This window comes from Sprattus sprattus, assembly GCF_963457725.1.
Source record: "Sprattus sprattus genome assembly, chromosome: 11".
NCBI classification, from domain to species: domain Eukaryota; kingdom Metazoa; phylum Chordata; class Actinopteri; order Clupeiformes; family Clupeidae; genus Sprattus; species Sprattus sprattus.
Genome location: NC_137909.1, coordinates 25836643 through 25858943, shown reverse-complemented (window position 1 = coordinate 25858943; position 22301 = coordinate 25836643). Strand labels below are relative to the sequence as shown.

Below are 22301 nucleotides of genomic sequence, written 5' to 3'. Positions count from 1 at the left end.
AGAGAGAGAAAGAGTGGGAACGAGAGAGAGAGGGAGAGAGAGAGAGAGTGGGAATGAGAGAGAGAGGGAGAGAGAGAGAGGGAGTGGGAACGAGAGAGAAAGGCAGAGAGAGATAGAGAGGGAGAGAGAGAGAGTGGGCAAGAGAGAGAGAGGGGGAGAGGGAGGGAGCGAGAGAAAGGGAGAGCGAGAGAGAGAGAGAGAGAGAGAAAGGGAGAGCGAGAGAGAGAGAGAGAGAGAGAGAGAGAGAGAGGGGCTGTGAAATGACAGTCTCCATTGGCTGTATCAACTTGTCTCATTGTCAAGGTCATTATAATCTCACTGTCTGTCTTTTTTTCATCGTTTTCTTTTCAGATGAAATGCGAACAGAAGGACAAACCTCTTCTCTTCCTGTGAAGCTCACGTCTCATAGGCCTATATTCTGTGCCCACAAGAGACAAGTGCACACACACACTTCCTCAGTGCCGTACACCTATGTGACTGACTACTCACACACACACACACACACACACACATTTTCGGTGCAATCAAAAACTTTCTCCCCCACACCCACCCAAACACACAAATGGATTTTTTGCAGTAAAAATCAATAGCTCAGAGCAAGGCTTATTTATCTGAGCAGGAGTATTGATGTAGCCTGCAACGGTGTCTATGATTTCCCGGTGAATCAAGACATTCTATGTCACTCTCGCTTTCCTTGCCACTGGTGGATGTGCTTTGCACTTTCAGTCCAGTTGGTTCTATTGTTTGTTTTGTCAGTTAGGCCTATTGAGTATAGCTTACCTACTGGATATGATTGTGAGACATTTTCTTTTCAAACAACCTCTGCTTTGGCCCTTCGAATTCTGTCAAGTTTGATATGATGAAAAAAGGGCCATTAATAAATAAATAGTGGAATAGTAATGGAAATTAAAATAAAGTAGGTTAGTATGACCATATCAATATTAACAGACAACAAATATCCCTTACGGTGTTTTTTCAGCATTGTAGGGCCAGCCTGGGCATGGCCCATAGCTCGCAAGAAGACAACTTTTGGTGTTGAAATGAACTTTTCGTAAGCATGAAAAGTAGTATCCTATAATCCACAGGACAACTGCAGGAGGACGTGCATGCAAGCAGAATCCGGACCGGATGTTTTGTATAGCCGTCAACCATGCCCACTTGAAAGGTTGTAGGCTATTCCCCAAGATGGCCGCTGATGCCAGATCAATGTTTCAATATAGGAAAAATTTGGACACACAATTGCAGGTCAGTGTAACTTTAACAACCTCAGAGGCAATGTCGCGTGTGTATATTTGTAGAGATTGGTATAGAAACTGTGTAGGAGTTGTATGCGTCAGATATTCCGCTGATATTAGAAATTGATCCGGCGCACTTGCCTTTGTGTTCAATCATTGATCGGCACTGGAGAAGCTCACACCCATCAGGATGCTCTACCATAGGCTACTATTGCGTTGGAAGTGTAATGGAAGGGCGATAATCGAGATCCGCGTGTAGCTTATTTGTAATATAGGCTACTGCAAACGTATTAGGCTACAACTTTCAACAGTGTTGCTGTGAGGACTACCTTTTCTTGGTCGCGACAATGATTTGACAGCATATCGGTGAGTGTCTTTCCTAAATTCATTCACATTGCTTGCCAGTCAAATTGTCTGTTTTTATTTATTGACTATCCATAACTTAAACATGATCCTATTAAATGCCAATTCTATACGTTTAAAATTGCCTAGTTATTTTACACAGATGGGAATTGAATGTTCCCGTAACCAGTATATGACACATTGTAGCGTAACTAAATTTACTCTTCGAACACCTGCGTTCGGAACTACGAGGCACCCTCTTCGTCAACCTGCTTGTTCGAGTAGCTATGTCCATTTCGCGCCACGGAAAGTCATTCATTTTCCTAATGATAATATTTTCGAAATCTCGGTCTTTCAATAGACGATGCAATTTTCAGGTCATCTAATTAGGGTGCATGCGTATGATTTAATTTTGAACTTTAGGCTAGATGTAGGCTAATCTAGCAGTGACATGCATTGTTTTGACAGTGTCATTTAGGCACTCTTAAAAAAAACCAAACAAGCTTGTCTGTCTGTTGTTTTGTCAACATTCTTAAAATCACCGGCAGATGAACGGAGCAGATGGGGAAGCTATTGTGTATAACTCCTCACATGTCAATCAAAAAGAGTCAGGGTGGGCATCTGATTGACAGGTGTTCAGACGAGAGGGGACAGTAGCGGGTATCGCTGTGCAAGCTGGCAAACAACCCGCGGAGACATTTATGTAACCTAAATCGTAATAGCCCAATGGTGTAAAAAGCTGCGTTTCAATGTGTGAAGGAGCTGTTATGTGTCAATCCATTACTCCACATCCAATTGTAGTCGAAGGCTAATGTTGTGAACGTCTTTTGACATTTCGTCAAGATAAAAAACTGAAGGACAACAGAAAATGCACTTCTACATCATTGGCATTTTTTCTTCGTGCAAAGAACTTTTAAAATCATCCTTGTCTCTAGGGTGTTGTGTCATAATCTGCTACATTAGCTGTTAATAGCGGTCCCCCGGAGAGAGCTGGGTCATTATGTGCTTTGGTAGTTTAATTGGCATGCCGTGCTGTAACTAGTGCCGCATTCAGATCATAATGTTATGGCAATTCGGTGTAATAGGCTACTGCATAACAACAGTAGCCCTCCAGTTTTACATCGAATAATGGCAATGTATCTGTCTGTCTGATCAATTAGCCTATTAGACTGGACTATCAATTGAATTGTCTGTCATAAAGACTGCAATCGTATAGTCCGGGAGTTTATTGGGCGTGAGGTCTCAATTCAGCGTCTTGTCACAATTTACGGCTTACCAAGAGCAACATCTCTTATCATCACTGCAGCCTCCAAGTCTGTTATGGTCACTCTGCATCCAACTATCTGCCTGTGTCACACCTTTACATTTGGAAAAACACGGAACAAACAAGAGTGTATAGGCTACATCGCCTACAAAGAGTGTGCAAATGGGCTTTCTGTTGCCAGTGAGCTCATTTTGTTGTTGATTTATTCTGTATGTAGGCTATTATAGAATGCACAGTGAAGATGTGCCGGTTGTTGTAGTACTTAAACATATTGTATAGAAACGCTTCTGAAGTGGTTATCTTTTTGATACAGATTAATTGATAGTCATTTAGTGTGGTATTAATCAAACTGCATTTTGTGTAGGTAATTTGTTTCATAATGTAAAATGTAGGCCTATCTAGCCTACATATCTAATATGAAAGCATTTTCGCGAGAACAGGTCTGGTCCAATTGATCACAATGAGTGTATTTAGGATACAATATATACTGATAATAAAAATATGAAGTATTCTATATTCATTGTAAAGCCCAATGTATTGTAGGCCTTGAGGAGAGTGTTTAAGAGGATGCAGTTAGCCGTCTTCTCTCAAAAGATAACATAGCCAGGTCCGTTTTTGTTGTTCTAGGAATGACCCCTAATCTGATTGAAAAGCTTGTAAAATGGTGACCTGATATGGGCCTCTCTGCAAATGCAGTGTGGTGTTTGATCCTACAGGGCTTCCCAAATCCCAAACAACAGAAGTAGTCTGTTCTGTTTTCAACATGATATTCTACAGTCCTGCTATTCAAAGACTGGCTGCCCACCAGTTTTGCTGCTTCAAATTAAGTGATGATAGGACACAGGATATGTGTCCTATAAGACTGATAAGTATCTATAAGTGCTTTTCTTTGTGCGTCATTCTGTATGTTTGGGACTGCTTCAGTCTCCATAGGTCACACCAGGTCACTTTTGACCTTGTTGCCATGGTGACACATTTGACTTATTTTTGATCGAGTGCTGAGGCAAAAATCAATCAGATCCATCTGTTGCGTGGGATCAATCTTTCAGGCACAATCAATGGATCAATGCAATCAAATAAATCCATTTCCCAACATCCTTGCAAAACACAGATATATGAAATAAAGATAAATGTATTAGATTCACTGAATGCAATGTTCTCTGTAAAGGTACTCTGTTCTCTAAGACACTAGTAACCATATCCAGTTGTCATGCCTAGATGGAAAAATGTAGGCGAACCAGCGGACAGGGATTTCTTGACCGATGTTAGTACAGCTGCTTATATTTTGTTGAGAAAAGAAGACAGACTTCATTTATCTGTCTCTGAGGTGACATCAGACACAGCATCAAACGCCAGTTTTCTCAGTAGGTCTTAAACAACGTATAAATGGGGATTAATGTTGAAATAAATAGTGCACATCTGCACACACCGTTACCTTGACCACCGTTACCTCGACCACCGTTACCATGTTCACATTTCCCCCCCACACAAACGGCAAGTGTTTATCAGAATTAAATGTAAATTATTAATGCACTGGTTTACAGTGGGCTGAATAATCCAGTTACTAGAGGTGAGAGAAAAAAATCGATTGCAATACAGCAGCACTAAGTATGTATATATTTTTTTATTTATTTAATATTATGATTTTGATTGTATTTAAATACTCTGATAACATTGCTTCTGAACATTGCTGCTGATTGAGAAGACCTCGTTCTTCTCTTGCGTCACAGCGGAAGTTTGAAAGGAAGCCAGAGTCGAGAACAAATTTACCGCCCCAAAATGGCTACAGAAGACTCCCAGTGTGCGAAATCGCAGTACATTGCAGATCGATTCTCAATACTTGCTGTATTTATAGTATTCTGTAAAGAAAAATAATGGCTTATTCTGGATAGAGGGAGTGACTGTAGTGGATGTTGTGGTCATTGATACAGAAATTAAATTTTGAGTTGAGTTTAATTTGTTTTAGTGAGTTATAGCCTTTGCTAGACAAAATATCATAATTAAAGTGTGTTTTTGTATATGCACATTTTAATACCTTTTCACAAGAATGCTTACAAATGTAGAGGAAGTTTCAGGAAATGTGAAGTTGTGAAAAGCTGCTGTGTGGTCAGTTGAAATTGGTCAAGTACATTGGTCCCATTGGAAAAATGTGACCATCCTGTCAGTCCATGTTTCCTTTATTCTGACATTTCAGAGAGCGGGTGAATTGAAATGTCCCAGTTAGTCAGTCTTCATCATTTTTGTTAAGCAAGCCTTATTTGCCATGACTGAAGCCTGCTCTCCTTGCTCCCATTGGAGCTCCTCAACCTCTGCGTCCCCTTCTTGTAATGGCATACAGTCTCCTGTTGATTAGTCTGGCGAGATAATAGTCTGACTGAGTTGACACCCCCACCATCTCCATTGTCTACTGACACAAAGAACCTGAGGAGATTTGAGCTAACAAATATTGCATGGAAGTCTCTCTGACTAGGACGTGTCTTCTCATACGTCTGATGAACTGACCGTATAAAAAGGTAAAATGAATTACTTTTCAATCGATTTGGTTAATCAGTTTTCAATTATTCTGCGGCGGCACCTACTTTTATCAGGGCTTTTTGTAGGCAACCCATTTAATTTGAGGGTCCAGACGGCTACTGGCCTAGTGCTCAATAACTAACCGTAACCGTGTCTGGTTGCCATGGAGACCTGCTGGTAGTGGTTGGTTTGTTTTGTTGGGGGGGTGGGGGGCATTAATGGTTTGTGTTGTAGTGGACAGTTCAGCAGGAATCTCGTCTGACTGCATGTGTTGGGAGTAAAATGTGTTATACATATGTTACATTCAGCAAATATTCTTATCTGTGAGCGCGTGTGTGTGTGTGTTTATGTGTGTGTGTGTGTGCGTGTGTTTTGGTCATGGTGTGCTCTTAACAGGACAGGATAGAATAGGGCAGTCTATAAATTGATGACTCTCAAAGCCAAAAGTATTGATTACTGTTCCATCACAACATCAAACCAAAAGCATCGATTTCTTCCTCCATCACAACATCAGACTTCAGTGCATAGAATGTCTGATTATTATTAGACCAAAGGGTCTGAGAGGATACACTCTTACTCTGGTTTTATCCGTGCCCAGAGGAGGAGGAGGGACATGTAGGCACGTGCAAGGGAAAGCGTTGGTGACAGGTGCCGGATCAAAGCAAAACTATCTCGAAGAAAGGGAAAATCCACATCATTTGGTGCTCCCAGAGTGAGTTACATTGGCAGTAAAAGTGGTAAGCTCATCCACACGGTATATTCTGTGGAAATCTATACTGTCAGTTATACGTGTCAGCCGATGACATGTTTAATGACATGGGTTACCAGTGACAGCAGTCAGAAGCTGGTGCAGATCTGAGCTTGTACAAATGTGTTGGTTTCAATTGTTTAAGGATGAAAGACTTGAGGGTGTTCTCCAACAGCCTAAATGTAGAGCGTATATAGAAACCTTTAAATTGATGGTAGGACAAAGTTATAGAATTGGGTTACAGAATTTGCTAGGTTACAGAATTTGCTACATGGCAAAAAGAAATGTTTTTAAAAACATTCTAGGGTTCTAACCCTAACCCTAACCCTAGAGCAAGCAATGCTCTAAGTAGTTTCCCATAACTTCTATAAACATGGACCATAAAGAAATATAATGGGTTTGGATCGGAAAACATAGATTGTTCCACTCACTTAAGCTAAAATGGAAGAACCCTTTTCTGTGATAAATCCATAGCCCTTTAAGAAAGCACTTGATATCCTTATGCTTCTAGACAATGCACGGCTAATGCTGTATTGCTGTCTTGTAGTTGAAGGAGTTTGGAATTCAGCACAGATAGAGTTTGGTTTGATTTATTGACGGTTCCCGCAGCTGTCCTCGGAGGTGGGGCATTGGCGCATTGATCTGATTGATTGTGCGGCATGCTGGCAGGGGGGTGCGCACGAAATGACTGATGAATTGAATCATTGATTATGCTGCTATTGATTTTTCTTTTTCTCTCTCTCCATACCCTCTCTCTCACTTCCACTCTTCACCCTCTCCCTGCCCCCCCCCCCCCCTCAAGGCCCCATAGCTGGCTGAGGGGGTGTATCGATCGTGCGTTTATTGATCGGTTTAAATGCAGACCGTCTGAAAGCCCTTTCCCTGTTCTGCTTGTCCTCGCTCTGCCGTGCAAGGGGACTAGAGTTACACAGAGGCTTCCGGAAAGAGAGATCTCATCTCGGTTTGTTGTGGAAGATGGGTTGTTGTTCTTCAGCCTCACTGTAGCAGTGTGTGTGTGTGTGTGTGTGTGTGTGTGTGTTTGTGTGTTTGTATGTGTGTGTGTGTGTGTGTGTGTGTGTCTGTCAAGAAAGCGACAGTTTTTTTTTCTTTTTTAAGTTATCCATAAAACCAATGTCTGGTTTGATAGATATGTAATCAAATACAAATACATGGTTCAATTTCCATCTCTATATGCCATGCTTGCTATCCTGTGCTGGCACTGTCAGTGGGGCCCCGACCGTTAGAACTAGTACGTTATTGCGAAACTGAGGTCTGTACTGTCAATGGGCCCCGACCGTTAGAACTAGTACGTTATTGTGAAACTGAGGTCTGTACTGTCAGTGGGCCCCGACCGTTAGAACTAGTACGTTATTGTGAAACTGAGGTCTGTACTGTCAGATGTTCAGCCTGTCCCCAGGTCACTGGGACGTTGGTACAGACGCATCCACCCCCACACCAGCCCCACCCCCAGTCTCTCCCACCCACTAGTCGCTCGCTCACAGCCCCTATCTGTGCCGTGACCCTGTGACCCAGACAGCCAGAGGTCAAAGGTCACTGGCTAGCCTGTATCGATTAAGATTATTTAGAGGGGGGAAGGTGGCGTTGTGGTTGAATGAGTGGGGCCCCCCTTGGGGAACTGGGGGGCCCCTCAGGTCGTGTGGGAACTGCTTCACAAAAAGGAATCCATGGATTCAACCTACCATGCCCAAAAAGAATATCACTGATAGTAACCAACAGCTATTTAAATGTACATGTCTACGTATGGTTACATGATAAATCACTACTGTGTTCGTCCTTGCTAACTTGACATTGTAGAGTTTGCAATCCTGAAATGACTGCCATTGTTTATCCTAAATTAGTTGGCTGATTTTCACGTGATAACTTCACTGTTGTCATTACAGTTCTTCACAACTAAGCAGATACGCTGAGCGCATAACAAGTTCGATGGAATTTGGGTTAAACACAGATCCAACACTCCAAATAAAAAATGGAGAATATTCTGTTAGCGCTTCTACATCCTCCTACTAGATATCTAACGAATATCGATGTTCCGCGGGAGAGAGCTCACTGATAGCAGAATGGCCTGGTTAGCCTATAGCAGAAGGGATTTGATGTCTCGATGCCCGTATCAATTTTATTTCCATTAAAGCCCAGACTGCTTACGTGGGCCGTGTGCCTGCGGTGATGAATGCGGATTGATCAGACAATAGGTCTCCAATCGAAGGAGAAATACCACTTCCCATTGTTTCTCCATCCTTTAGTGTGGGTTTTAAGCCGGCCGTGGCGATATTTTACACCCCCCCACCCCCCCCGGGTCAGATAATTAGATTTTCTTCATCAGTGCTCTCAGCAGATTCTTGTTATTCTGTCATTTTCTCTCCTCTTTCAGGCTAAAAAAAAAATCAATACTCGGAGAAATGTGATGAAGCTGAGCTTATTGTGTTCACTTACAGGAAGAGCTAGACAGGGCCCAGTCTCAACAGCCACTGACTGTCCGACTGGTTTCTGTCGGTGCCTTGATTACCTCAGCATGCCATGGTTAGTCACTGCAAGCTCATAATAATTAGATCTGTGCTGTAACACAAGGAAGTACATCCGTGTGCACATTAATCCGGATAACAAGCCTTGTCAGATGGACATATTTGTTCATTTAGCAGATGCTTTCATACGAAGTGACTAGCAGCACTGGTGCATGTTATCTGTGCTTCCTAGGTGACATATCCATGACCCCAATATAGAAACCGTCCTACCGTGGCAGTCATAAGAACATGAGAGTGCTTGCATGTTGTTAGTGCATGAGTAAACCACAATGGGTGGTGGTCCAGGAAGTAGAATCGTTTGGTTCTTATCTGTCTCCCCCTGGCTTCATTTTGCGGTGTCCTTGGGCGAGACCCTGTACCCTCGACTGCTTCCTGTTAGATGGTTAGTCTGATTTGGAAACAGTAGCTGAGATGGATTTTTTTCATTGTTCTAGTTGCGTATGATTTATCACAGGGATGCATCACAATGATACTCATTGATTACCTTCACTAGATGCAAGAGGATACAATAGACTGGTGGCCGCTGGACAAAAGCTCATGCCACCACAAGACATATAGGCTATTTAATTAATGAATCAACTTCATTGTGACAAATATTCGTACTTGTGCACAGGCTTACTACAGTCTTTGAAAGAAGCAGTAAACATTTTCCCGAATTGTACCAAATCTGACTGACTGGAATGCAAACAGCTAAACCCCACAACTCGATGCAAACTAGCTTACTAATTGGGTCAACTGTTTCTGTTACTCCAAGTTCACTGGGTTGGAACAGGCCCTTTCTTGCTGTGCTGGTGGAGGTTGAGATACCCACTGATAGACGTGTCGCTGTACTGCCACCACTCCTTAAGGCCATGAACCCGCAGTCATGACGTCACATTTGAGTGACCCTCAAACCAAGCGGTGGCGCTGAATCTCCCACTTAGCATTAGCCATGGTCTCAGATCAGCAGACAGAATCAGGATGGTTAGTTCTTGTGAAGTTCTAGTTATGTGTGGTGTTAATAACCAGACCGAGTGTTAAAGAAAAAGTGATTTACTGATATGAAGGAGGCCATTATACAACTGTACTGTTCACGTACTCACGGGCTCTGCCTTGCGTGAACACCCAACCTGCGCATGCCTGTAGGGGGTCATGCCATACGTCACTTTTGTGATAATGTTATATCTCATAAACATTACAGTTCTCATCAAGCATTAGAAGCTCTGTAGTCCGGCAGAGCAAAAGGGGCAGCGTTGCAGAGGGCAGCGTTGATTCTGTTTCTGAATCAAGAGTTCTGATTGATTAGTGCAATTTCGCAAAATGCTCTGTTGATTGCACTCGACCCCCACAACCCTGCAATCAGGAGCTGGGTTCTTCTGATCACGGTTGATGCTAAAATGAATTGTGCCACACCTCAAAGGCTCCATCAGAGACGGATAATTGTTGGTTGATACCTGAAAAGCCTCTGCTGAGGTCATTTCAAAGGTTGTGGGCAATCAGACATATCGAAGGTGCAAGATTGTACAATTTAAAGAAGAACCTGCAAGGTTTAGAGGTACACTATTGTTTATCTGCTCAAATCCTGTAGAAACCTTTTTGGATATAAATACATCCTGTCATCCGTATATCCTGTACATGCTTATATCCTGTACATGCTTATATCCTGCACATCCTGTAAAGCTGCAATGTGTCCTTGCAGTGTTGAGTGCTCCTTGAAATACATGCCAAGTAGGATACTCTTTCTTTAGGTGTTCTCTTAACTGAATTTGTTTTCCATCTTAGCAATTTAACAACGTATTCTGTTAGAACGAGGCTAAATATTCTTTCTTGTATATTTGAGCCTTTTCTGTTCCTTCGCATCCTTTCTCGTTTCGTTCGGCATCTTACCCAACGCATGTCTTAACCTCTCCATTCTCAATTCTTGTCTTTGCAGGACAAGGCAGAAGCTGCCCTCTTGGAGGTGTACAAACAGCTAGTTGATGCCTCAGGTGAGACAGCCTCCAGGTACTGAACAGGGGTTCAGTAATGGTCAAGTTCACCGCATCTGTGTTGTCCGATCTTTGTACACGTCGAGGTTTCTATTTCACCACCAGGGTGAAGTCTCCGTAATGGGCACAATTAAACATGAGATTTAAACCTAACACTTGACTTGGGATTACTTAAGATTGCACCTTTACTCTCTCTCTCTCTCTCTCTCACTCACACACACACACACACACACACAGATACAACACAACACAACACAACACACACACTGTTTATTGTGGCTAGTTGCTGAGAAGTCATTACATATCCAGGCAATGACCTAATGCGGAGTGAAATCATGAGCCAGTCAGCACTCACGCTAACCTATCGCTTATCAATACTCAATATGTCATCGGCCAGCAATAACATTTCAGGCCGACGAGCCATTGATTAGGGCCCCAAGTCTAACAGACACAGTTCAATGGGCTTGATCTGGGTCCACCCCCTCTTTCTCATTTGCCTGCAGCTGCCCTGTTTGCTGTTTTTGCTGAGAAGAAGCAGTTTAATCTTGGGGTGCTCTGAGTGATTGTTTCATTGATGTTATTGTGTTCAATTTCTTGGAAAGGTGGGCTTTATATATTACCAAGGCGAAAGTGCCCTCTGGTGGTGCTTTTTAGCACTGCAGCAGTGGATGTATTTTCACGTGTTTCTGGTGGGTATCTTGTGCTCTCTTAACTGCCTTATTTTCCTGTGTCGCTTAGGTGTATTTGCTTACACAGGGCCCACCCCCATGTTGGAGAAGAGACAGATGAAACTTCAAGAATCCTTCCCCTCAGATAGCACACCAGGCAAAGTTCTCGACAGGCAGCTGGATGGACAGCTCAACGGGTCAGCTTGTCTAGGTCAGGACCCCTTTTTGTCATAAGCTCTACTCTCCAATTCCCTGTGACAAGCAAAGACCACTCTTCAGCTACTTAACACTTCCGTTAAATGTGTGACACGTCAGTTCATATGGACAGATGAAGACAGAAAAAGGAGAGGATATCAGATCAGAAAAGATTCTTAGAGAAGAACTGTCCTCTGGAAAATTAGGACATCCTCCTGGCCACAGTCTGCATAGCTTTGCTATACTATCTTAAAAACACCATGTGATTGGTGGTTAAACTTGCAGGTTACCACAACGCCAACCTCCCGAAGCCCCTACAACACTATTCTGAGTCTGAGTCTACCACCATCCCTTTTCCTGGGCAAATGGCCAATTAAATAATATAATAAAATGAAATTGAGCTGCTGTGCTAAAAGATTGTTCAGTTGTGACTGTGTTAAAGGTAAAACACCTGTGCCATTCTTTTGTCCTGTAGCTCCTCCGCCGGGCACAGAGGAGAGGATGGTGCCCACCCAGGTGCCCACTCAGCAGTCCCCAGCCTCACCCTCCTCACCCGCTGACCCGAGCGCACGGGGGCACAGGGATCAATGCCAGACTGAGCGGTGAGTGTGCGTTGTAAGATGAAAATCAAACATATATCCATATAGCATGAGAAAATGGCAAGTAGGTTCACAGGAAACAAGTAAACACCATGCAGTTGCAGAAAACAGGGGAGCAGAACAACCGGAGGCCGTAACTCTTGTAAGACAGAGTAAGAAAGGGGTCTAGAGGGTGGTATTGATAGATAAGGAGGAAAGGACTTGACCTAGGGAGGAAAAAGGTTGTATTGATAGAATAGGAGGAAAAAGGTGGTATTGATAGAATAGGAGGAAAAAGGTGGTATTGATAGAATAGGAGGAAAAAGGTTGTATTGATAGAATAGGAGGAAAAAGGTGATATTGATAGAACAGGAAGAAACACTTAAGAATGTGAGCAGAAAACAGCAGCTAAGGGCAAATGTGCTTATATGGGCATAAGCCAAACCACATTTGCCTGGTGCTCTACTGTGTGCAAAAGCACTAGACATTGATATGAAACTCCATCCCATGATGGAGAGGAGGGGGCTCTTTTTGCTGGCCAAGGATGACATCACAGAACAAGAGGTTAAAAAGCTAGAACATTTCTGATGTTAGACAGAAGGCCTTCTCCAGCTCTTGGTGTTGAATGTATCATCTTTGACTGCATTTGCATTGACGGCTGTATTGTACCATCATATACCAAGTAAACTTATCTTGCTACAAAAGAAGCTTCGTCCGGTGACTCCTCTCTTAAACCAGCACGCAAGAACTACTTAACAGCGTCAGTGGTTCTTCTCTGCCAGCGACTCGAGGGTGAAGCACACTCGGATTACTGTGTGTTTTGTTAGTTGTGTCTGTGTCTGTGTGTGGATGTTCATTAAACATGTCTGTGTTGTGATATCTTATCGCTAGCAGCCCGGGTCAAACGGACATGACGTTTTCGCTCAGGCTGGCCAAAGCGGAGGAGAGGATTCGATCGCTCCAGTCAGGTGAGAAAGCGATACCAGACGTCCGAAAGAAGCATTTTTACATGAAGAGCCGATTCTAGGTATTCTGAATGCTAGATTAAAAGGGTCTAGGGTGAAAGGTCAGAGGTGAAATGTCCCTCTCCCCACAGCCCTGACGACGTCTCAAAGTGAGGTTCTCAACCTACAGCGGCAGTACGACGAAGAGAGGACCTCTAGGTAAGATCCCCTCCAGCTGTTCCAGCTGTTCTGTATGTTAATGAGACGGGTCTACAGGCAGCCATTTTTTGTCATTTTGTACACATTATATACAGAGAAAGGGCGTTATTAGACTAGCGCACTGTTAAGTGTACAAATAGGTTCTGTTGCTTATGAGATGTTGTTCACTTTTTACTTTCAGAGCGAAGGAAGCGGTCGACCTGATGGTTGCTAATATTGAAAAGGCCAGCCAGGTGAGATTTTCTTAGACTTCTGGAAGTCATCCACTTTCATATTTTGTTTGGTGATTTCTTTTTACTAAGGTGTCTCTTACTCTCTCTCTCTATCTCTCTTACTCTCTCTCACTCTCTGTCTATATTTATTTACGTATATATTTATCTCTCTCCTTTGTCTGTTACTCTGTCAGAAAGTGGAGGCAGCAGTGATGGGAGCCGACGGTGTGAGTGAAGACATGGACAGAGTCTGCATCTCGGCCCAAAATGGCTCCAGTCCTGTGGAGAGAGTAGAAATGGTGAGAGCATTTGAGCTGAACCCAATTAAACGTTTTGGTATCTAAAAGTGACACAGTGTAAAGGGCTCTGCTGACTACTGTTATCAATTAGTCTTTTTTTGACTTTTTTTGAGTGGAATTGTTGTGGTTCTTCCCTTTTTTTTTTTCAAACTGTGCCATCATGCACACAGATTTTATTGGTCAATTGAGCTCGCACAAACAAGGAATTTGATTGTAGTGGCTCGTAGTGTGCGTACACAGAATATACACAAAACAATATGATACAAACAGTGCAACGGTCTAAGAAGTCTTAAAAAAGTATTTGCAATCCTTGACATCCTCTTGATTTGGCCAATCACAGGGGAGAGTGGGGCTGGAGCTGGTCATAGCTGACCGGGACCGGGAGATTCTCCGCCTGAGGGAGGAAGTGCGGAGACTCCAGCGGATGTTACAGGAAGCCCAGGAGAGCACGGCCAATCAAATCGCACAACTAGAGGGCCAACTGGCTCGTAAGATTGAGAGCATAGAGGTAATGAAAAGCACTCATTATTCTACATTCCAATGCTAATAGCTCATGTATGCTGGGTGCCAAGTATGAGTTGGGTAATAAAGCTAAATGACTCCCAAGTTCTATTTTTTATTATGGATACACACACATACACACACACACACACACACACACACACACACACACACGTACGTCACCTCTGTTATCACACCTCAACACGTTACCTAACCTCTGGCCTGCCATGTGGCTTAACTGGACTTAACTAGGAAACTAGGTCTCTCTCAAACCATGTGACGATCGAAAAATGCACCTCCAAGTATTAGTTTTCTATGGAATATGATCTTAATCCATGCTCATGTTTGAGATGTTTGTTGTGTCCATTTGATACGATACATGTCTTTTTGTTTTATTGTTTGTTTTGCAGATGCTTCAGGTGAAACTCCAATCCCAGCAGGACTATGATCAGCTCAAAACAGAGCTCAGGTGAGAGACGCAGACACCATACTGAGTTATGCTACCCAGCACTGTATTGATTTAAAGCACTCAAGGTCAAGACCTCGCTAAACTGAAAAGATTACAGGGAGCTAGGAGCAGAAATTCTTCTTGGGACTCAACACACATACTGGTGAAGCGCTGCAAGCCCTGCCTCATCTTGTGTTTTTCTCACTGTTTCCAGAATTTTCCGAGCCATGAAAGAAGCCTCGCTCAACGGCCGCATTTCTCAGGTGAGGGACCAGGTGTGCCTCCAGATGTTCGAGGTGGCTGGCCGCATACCAGTGCATATAAACAATAATCAAATGGCTATTAAACATTCCAGCTGACTCTCTCTGTTTCTCTCTCTCTCTCTCTCTCTCTCTCTTACTCTCTCTTTTCTCTCATTCCTTCTCTCCTCTTTCAATCCCTCTTTCACTCACTCTCTAAATCCTTCCCACTCTCTCCTCTGCGGCCATGACCCAGCTGTGCTCCCCCCTCTCCGAGAGACTGGCTCCAATGATGTCAGTGAGGCCCTTAGCAGAGAGTCCTGCTGTCTCCTTCACAAGAGGTAAAGAATGGGGATGGAGAGGGAACTAGTTCCTGTGTACAGGGGAGAGAAAGTGATGGACACATCAATTAACTGTGATGGCTTTAGTCAGGTGTACATGCAGGAAATAAAAAAAAATAAATGGCTGGCATACCATAAGTATTGACTCTCAAAACAGCTTTGTGTTGATGTAGGGAGTGTGTGTTAGGCTTTGGCAGAGCCACTCGGAAGGGAATGTTTTTGCTTTTTGTTTATTTTGGACCATAGCCGTGAATGGAATCTCCCCGGCATGGCTAGCATGTAGCTTTGATAGCTCTACTGTCAAAATGACTGTAAAGGCCTGACATTCCCAGCTTGACAGTGTTTATGTTTGTGGTCACCATAGAGATGGAGGTAAAGAGGGAGGCGCAGACGCCAGTGGGGTTCCCAGTCGCCATGGACACGCCTCCGTCCGGCAGCCCGCGACCTCCCGTCTCCTCCCAGGGCTGTTCGCCCCGCACGCTCCCTCTCAGCCCCCTCTCGCAGTCCCCTGACCGGTCCCTGCTGTCCCCCTTCATCAAACCAGAGCCCAGCCCGCCCGGGTCCTTCCCCGAGGCCCTCTACGCCGCCAAGACCACCCTGTCCGGGGGCAGCCGGAGCCTGTCGCGTGCCAGCCACTGCTCCGAGGGCGGCGGGAGCGGGGATGGAGGCTTGACGGGAGAGCCGTGGGAGGGAGGAGGAGGAGGAGGAGGGAGCGCGAGGGAAGAAGGGGATGGCGAGCTGATGGGGACGTCGGAGATCGCCCTGCAGGTGAAGGAGCAGCTGCTGAGGCACAACATCGGGCAGCGGGTGTTCGGCCACTACGTGCTGGGGCTCTCTCAAGGGTCGGTCAGCGAGATCCTGGCCCGACCCAAGCCCTGGAGCAAGCTCACGGTCAAGGGCAAGGAGCCCTTCCTGAAGATGAAGCACTTCCTGTCCAACGAACAGAACATTCTAGCACTTCGCAACATTCAGGTCCGACAGAGAGGTGAGGAGAGAATGTTTTTAGGTGTGTTTTGCAGAGTTGCATCAAGGAAATTGAACTCTTCATGTGATTGAATGATTGATTGATTGATTGATTGATTGATTGATTGATTGATTGATATTTTTCCCTCAGGAAATATTACTCCACGCATTCGCACTCCAGAGACGGGCTCAGATGATGCCATCAGGAACATTTTGGAACGGGCTAAAAAGGAGATCCAGGGAGGACCAGGTTAGTTTATGGGATGTTCAGCTGACATTTTACTGGTCAAGCATAATGCCTTTAAAGGTGGGGTCTGCGATTCTAATCCCGCTCATCATGCTCCTCTAGCTGTCCTTTCAGTGTCTCTCACATTCATACACAGTCCTGACTCTATAAATAGGTAACAAACATAGTGACTTGGATCAAGCCATAAACAATTCCAGCCAATCAACATGGAAGGGAGGGGTATCATTTGATTGCCTTTTATCTTTGTAGCTGTTGTAGCTCTGTTCTTATCCCCTGGTAAAAGTAAAAGCATAGTACAGTTACAGGATAACAGTACAGGATTAATTCAATTGGCAGACTAGCTTCATTAACCTCAGCCACTCCACATATACAGCCGCGGAAAAAATTCAGAGACCACTTCAAAATGATCAGTTTCTCTGGTTTTACTATTTATTGGTATGAGTTAAAGTAAAATGAGCATTTTAGTTTTATTCTATAAACTACTGACAACATTTCTACTAAATTTCAAATAAAAATATTGTCATTTAGAGCATTAATTTGCAGAAAAATGACAATTGGTAAAAATAGCAAAAAAGATGCAATGTTTTCAGATCTCGAATAATGCAAAGAAAACAAGTTCATATTCATTTTTAAACTACACAATACTAATGCTTCAACTTAGGAAGAGTTCAGAAATCAATATTTGGTGGAATAACCTTAACTTTAACAACTGATAATTTTGAAGTGGTCCCTTAATTTTTTCGCGGCTGTACGTATACCTTGTAACTACTGATGCCCCAGATGCAGGCCAATTGAAACGCTTCTGATGTAAGGGATTTGATCTGTCTCAGGTGAAGAGATCTCCACGAGTAAAAGCTCCGTTTGTAGCTCCGGCCCCAGTGGGAGGGTCTCAGCTGGGCGAGCCAGCAGCAGTGGGATGGGCGACAGTGACAACACCATCAAGGCCATCCTGGAGCAGGCGCGCCGCGAGATGGTGGCCCAGCAGAAGCATCAGGCCCTGCGGGAGATGGCGGTGTGTCACTGGGGCGCCAGCGCCAGCGCCTGCAGCCCCCCGGCCTCTACGGAGCCCCGGCCCCCGACGGTGAAGCAAGAGGGGGCCAGCGTCAGCGTGTCCAACCCCCAGCTCCTCCAGCAGACACCCCTCAGCGTGATCTCCCCCAAAGACTTTGTCCAGAACATCATACGCAAAGTCAAGAGTGAAATCGGCGACGCTGGTTCCTACCAGGGCAGTCACTGGTCGGCCGCGTCCAGCACGTCACACCCGTTGACCTCCGTGTCGCCGTCGCTGTGCTCCACCGCTTCCTCCTCTTCGCCCTTCTCCGCCTTTGCGGCTCAGAGTTCGTCGTGGATGGACCAGTGGTCACGTCAGCCGTTCAGTAGAGAGCGGGACCAAGAGGATGCCCCGCCCAGCGAGGGTGAAGGTGGGCACACGGTGAAGGTCAAGGTGGAGACCGAGGAGGAGGACGAACGGGACGAGGGAGCAGGGCATCTTTCGCCGTGTTCCGCCTATGTGACCCGTCCACCAAAGCCCATCGTCCCTCCTCTGACCCCGGATCAGTATGACGCCTTCACGCACCAGCAGGTGGACACAGTCCTACTGACCCGGCAGGTCAAAGACCGGCTGGCACAGAAGGGCATCTGCCAACGCATCTTTGGAGAAAAGGTGTGTGTCTCTGACTATACTAACGGCACTTTTACTTACATTATTATCACATAAATCATACATGGTAGTATATCTTTATATTTTACTTTTTTTTTACTGTCTTTATAAGAGGTCTTTTTTAGAATGTATTAAGACCGGACCCTTAAAATTGTAATTGTAATATAGTGTATTCTCACTGTTCTAAATCTTTCATTTATCTGATATTTAGTTTAAATATTTTATTTTCATGTTATTGATGGTAAACCGTTTTTGCTGTACTTCCCTACTCATTCATATCTCTGTAAATGTACAAAACCATATGTTTTGCCACACCATGATTTGAACTTTACTGGCTGTGATTCAAACTTGGGGCATCTTTTTAATAAAGACAATAATGTACTTTGAACTTTGCAGGTGTTGGGTCTTTCTCAAGGTAGTGTAAGTGACATCTTGTCCCGGCCCAAGTCCTGGAGCAAGCTGACCCAGAAGGGCAGAGAGCCGTTCATCCGAATGCAGCTCTGGATGCAGGGGCAGCTGGGGCAAAACCTGAGCTCCATTGCCCCAAACAACCCCTCCCTCGGTATGTAGTCTAGAGACCAATAGCAAGCTCGCTTCTTATAGGAATGCTGTCCACTACCTCTCTTGTGTAGCTCACTGTAACTGCAGCAACAAGGTATTGAATGAATCACACTGACAATTCTGATGCTTGTGTGCCTCTTCACCAACTGCTTCCAGAGCAGGACCCAGCGATGGTGAGCTCCTCCCCCAGCTCAGATGAGGAGCGGGCCGGCCCGCTGAGTGAGCCTGGCAGCCTGAGCCTGGAGAGCAGCAAGGAGAACCAGCAGCCTCCACAGCAGCAGGACGGGCAGGTGTACCTGGGTCCCTTCGAGCTGCCCCACCCTGCCCTGTCGGCGTTGGACGTGCAGCAGCTGGCCATCCTGTCCCCTGAGCTGGATACGCTCAGCATCACCAGGAGGGTGAAGGAGGTCCTCAACAGCAATAACCTCGGTGAGGGGAAAGAGAGGAGTTGGGCCTGAACAATACATCGCTATTAATATTTTTTTTTTCTTTTTCAGACGTGTTTACAGATTTCCTTACAGTGTATATATATATATTATTATTTCGTTTGTAAGAAAGAGAAGAAAAATAAAAAAGACAGACAGACAGACCAAAAGACAGAACAAAAGACAGACATGTGGACAGACCAACAGACAGGCAAGCAGACAAATACACAGGACATTATCCAGTTGCGGTGGGATTGTTGTATACCAGAGTCAACAGGGGAAGAGAAGGAGTTGGTGAGGGAGATCTGTGTGAATTAAGGGAGATAAAATGTGATGTGCTATTAATATTTTTTGACCAATGCACAGGACTGGATTTTAATGGAAATGTAATAATTTTTTCTTAATTTTTTCTTACTTTGTTTTTCTAACGCAGAGTAGTAGGTCATAAGCAAGGCAATTCATAAGGCGGATTCAGACCCTGGCATCCGTAAAGCACCTTGAGACAATTGAATTGTTTTGGCGCTATATAAATAAAACTGAATTGAATAAAATGTGGTGCTGCCATACTAGCTCAGCTCAGTTATTGCACGGATATAGTCTGGAATCCCTCAAATGAGTTTTGTATTGAAGTTTTCCTAGCCCACCAATTAGGTATTGGGGTGGGTTTAGGTTATAATATCACAGTGAAGCATTTTGTGGAAATCAGTGACCCTAGCGTAGCATCGATGATGATGATTGATTAAAAGCCTTTCCAGTCTCTTCAAATTTAATTCTGGACTAAGCCCACCTTGACAGTTCAGATAATCCAGTGGAGATCCCTATACCAGTATTGCTGTTTGACCTCTTGCGCGTGTGTGTCTTCTCAGGGCAGCGTCTGTTTGGGGAGATGATCCTGGGCCTGACGCAGGGCTCGGTATCGGACCTGCTAGCTCGGCCTAAACCCTGGAACAAGCTGAGCCTCAAGGGCAGGGAGCCATTCATCCGCATGCAGCTGTGGCTCAAAGACCCCCAGAATGTTGAGAAGCTGCGAGAAATGAAGAAGATGGACAACAGAGGTTGGTGTGCTGCGTGTAGGAACATCAAACAGTGTGTCAGTGTCTGTGAAAAAAACAACAACTGAGAAACAGGAAAAGGATTCGTACAAAAAGAGCCTGTTTTTACGTCACATAGGTCTATTTGTGTCCATAGGTTCGTATATCATGTCAAGTAAGATGACTCTTCCTGACATAGGAATGTCCTTCCTCTTCCAGCATACCTCAAACGGGCCCATCATTTACTGAGCTCGGGCTTCGACAGAGACTCCCCTGCCCACACCTCGGACATAGGTCCCTGTCTGGAGTCTTCTCACCCAGGCCAAGCCAAGAAGACCAGAGTGGTACTTGCCACCCAGGAGAAGGAGGCACTGAAGAGGGCTTACCAGCTGGAGCCGTACCCCTCCCAAAGCACTATAGAGAGACTCGCCAACCAGCTCGGCCTCAGGATCAGTACCGTAATCAATTGGTTCCATAACTACAGGTCAGCATGCCTCTGACTACTTGGAGATTCAAATGTCGACCCAAATTACCTAATTACCACCTTTTTACCAAATTACCACCTTTAGATGGGGCATTTTGTGCCTAAAATAAATAACACCTGTAAAATCCATGTGAAAGAATGTCACAAAATCCAGAGAAATCTGTTTGTATTGAATAGTATGTTTTTCGCACCAAAACTGTACTCAACATTTTAAATGTTGATCTTGTTCCAGGTCTCGTATGAGAAGAGATTCGGAAGAAGGAGAGATGCTTAAAGCAGACGCCTTGAAACCACTCTCCGCTGACCTCCAGGAAACGAGTCAGATGCTAGGCAGCCAAAGTCCCTCTAAGGGTGACTGCTCTCTCATGCCTGTAGGCTTGGTGACTGTCAAACAGGAACCCTGGGAATCAAGGGAGGAAGAGGAGGAAGAGGAGGAACCATCAGAGACCCACGCGCACCCAACCAAATACATCTCCACAGGCGTGCAGTTTGCTGGCAGACTGGAAGTGAAGGAAGATTGTCCGCTGTCTCCTCGGCTGTGTTCAGGAGTCAAGCAGGAGGTCAGGGGAGATTGTGGAGAAACATCAACTAGCCTGCCAAAACCAGACACACTTCGTGGAACTCCGCCAATGCATCATGCATCAGAGAACCAGACTTTTTCTCACAGCTCTGAGGGGACTGAACTTAAAGCCAATGCCGCTGCCTCATCTCCAACACACAATCTACCTCCGGTCTCCCCACTTCCCTCATGCATCACACCAACACCACTTACCTCTGAAGGTGCTGAGCAGACCAACGTCCAGCAAAGCCCTGTGGCTGGCCACAGCACCCAGCAGCGAAGCGCCAAGAAGGCCAATCTGGACATCATCATCCATCGGCTGGAGCGGGCAGCCAACAGGGAGGAGATGCTGGAGTGGGAGTTTTAGGATGAATCGATGGCCTCCCAATAATGACCATACTGATGAGATGTAGACTTTTCTTTTCTTTAAAACAAAAAAGAGATGACCAGGAAAGAGGTTCTTGTTTGGAAAATACATTGTTACCGTGCTGATTTTTGTGTGCGTGCTCCTCTCAAATTCTTTTTAAAAGGATTTAAGATTATAGCAGAGAAAAGAGGCTTAGAAAGTCCAGTGGAAGATTCTTGAAATGTATGAATGCATGGCTGGTGTAATAATCACTGTACTGAAAAACATATTATATGCATATAGGGCAGCCATTTTATATGGGGGGAAAATATTAATGGTCAAGTGTAATGACTTCTGGTTCACTGTTTGCCACTTGTTGAGATTATAGGGGACGTTTGTCATAAGCCATGAGCACTATGTCTAAAAAGACTGAATCAAATGTATTTATAACTAGCCACTTTTAATTTCTTTTAGCTGTTTTTTAAATTCCATAATGTCTAGATTAAAGTAGTCGTGTAAGACTCTAAAGGGAATACAAATGGATTTAGATTAAGTTCATATATGGATTGTTTTTTTGTGTATGGTAACTGAATAATTCTGGTTATTTAGTTTGGTAGGTTCCATGATGGATTTGACTAGGCTTCAATAACGTTGAGGGCAACATAATAAATCATGATTCTTCATATCAACTTGTTGTCAGTCCTATTTACTCAACTAGATTGTAATGTGCCATAGGCATAAGCCTACTGTTTTTCTTTTTCAACTGCCTAG

At 44.5% G+C, this 22301-nt stretch overlaps 1 protein-coding gene across 1 annotated transcript; it reads left to right on the top strand.

Moving 5' to 3' along the window:
* Nucleotides 1–1128: 1128 nt before the first annotated feature.
* Nucleotides 1129–21551, top strand: cux2a (cut-like homeobox 2a; the record flags this gene model as incomplete). Its single annotated transcript, XM_080847275.1, has 20 exons — nt 1129–1245; nt 10556–10610; nt 11349–11489; nt 11949–12075; nt 12943–13019; nt 13148–13214; nt 13396–13447; nt 13621–13725; nt 14066–14233; nt 14637–14695; nt 14889–14937; nt 15170–15254; nt 15619–16239; nt 16369–16467; nt 17295–18127; nt 18521–18686; nt 18842–19114; nt 19977–20165; nt 20361–20625; nt 20858–21551. The coding sequence occupies 20 exons, from the start codon at nt 1129–1131 to the stop codon at nt 21549–21551; spliced, it is 4242 nt and encodes a 1413-aa protein (XP_080703401.1).
* Between the last annotated feature and the right edge of the window lie 750 nt (nt 21552–22301).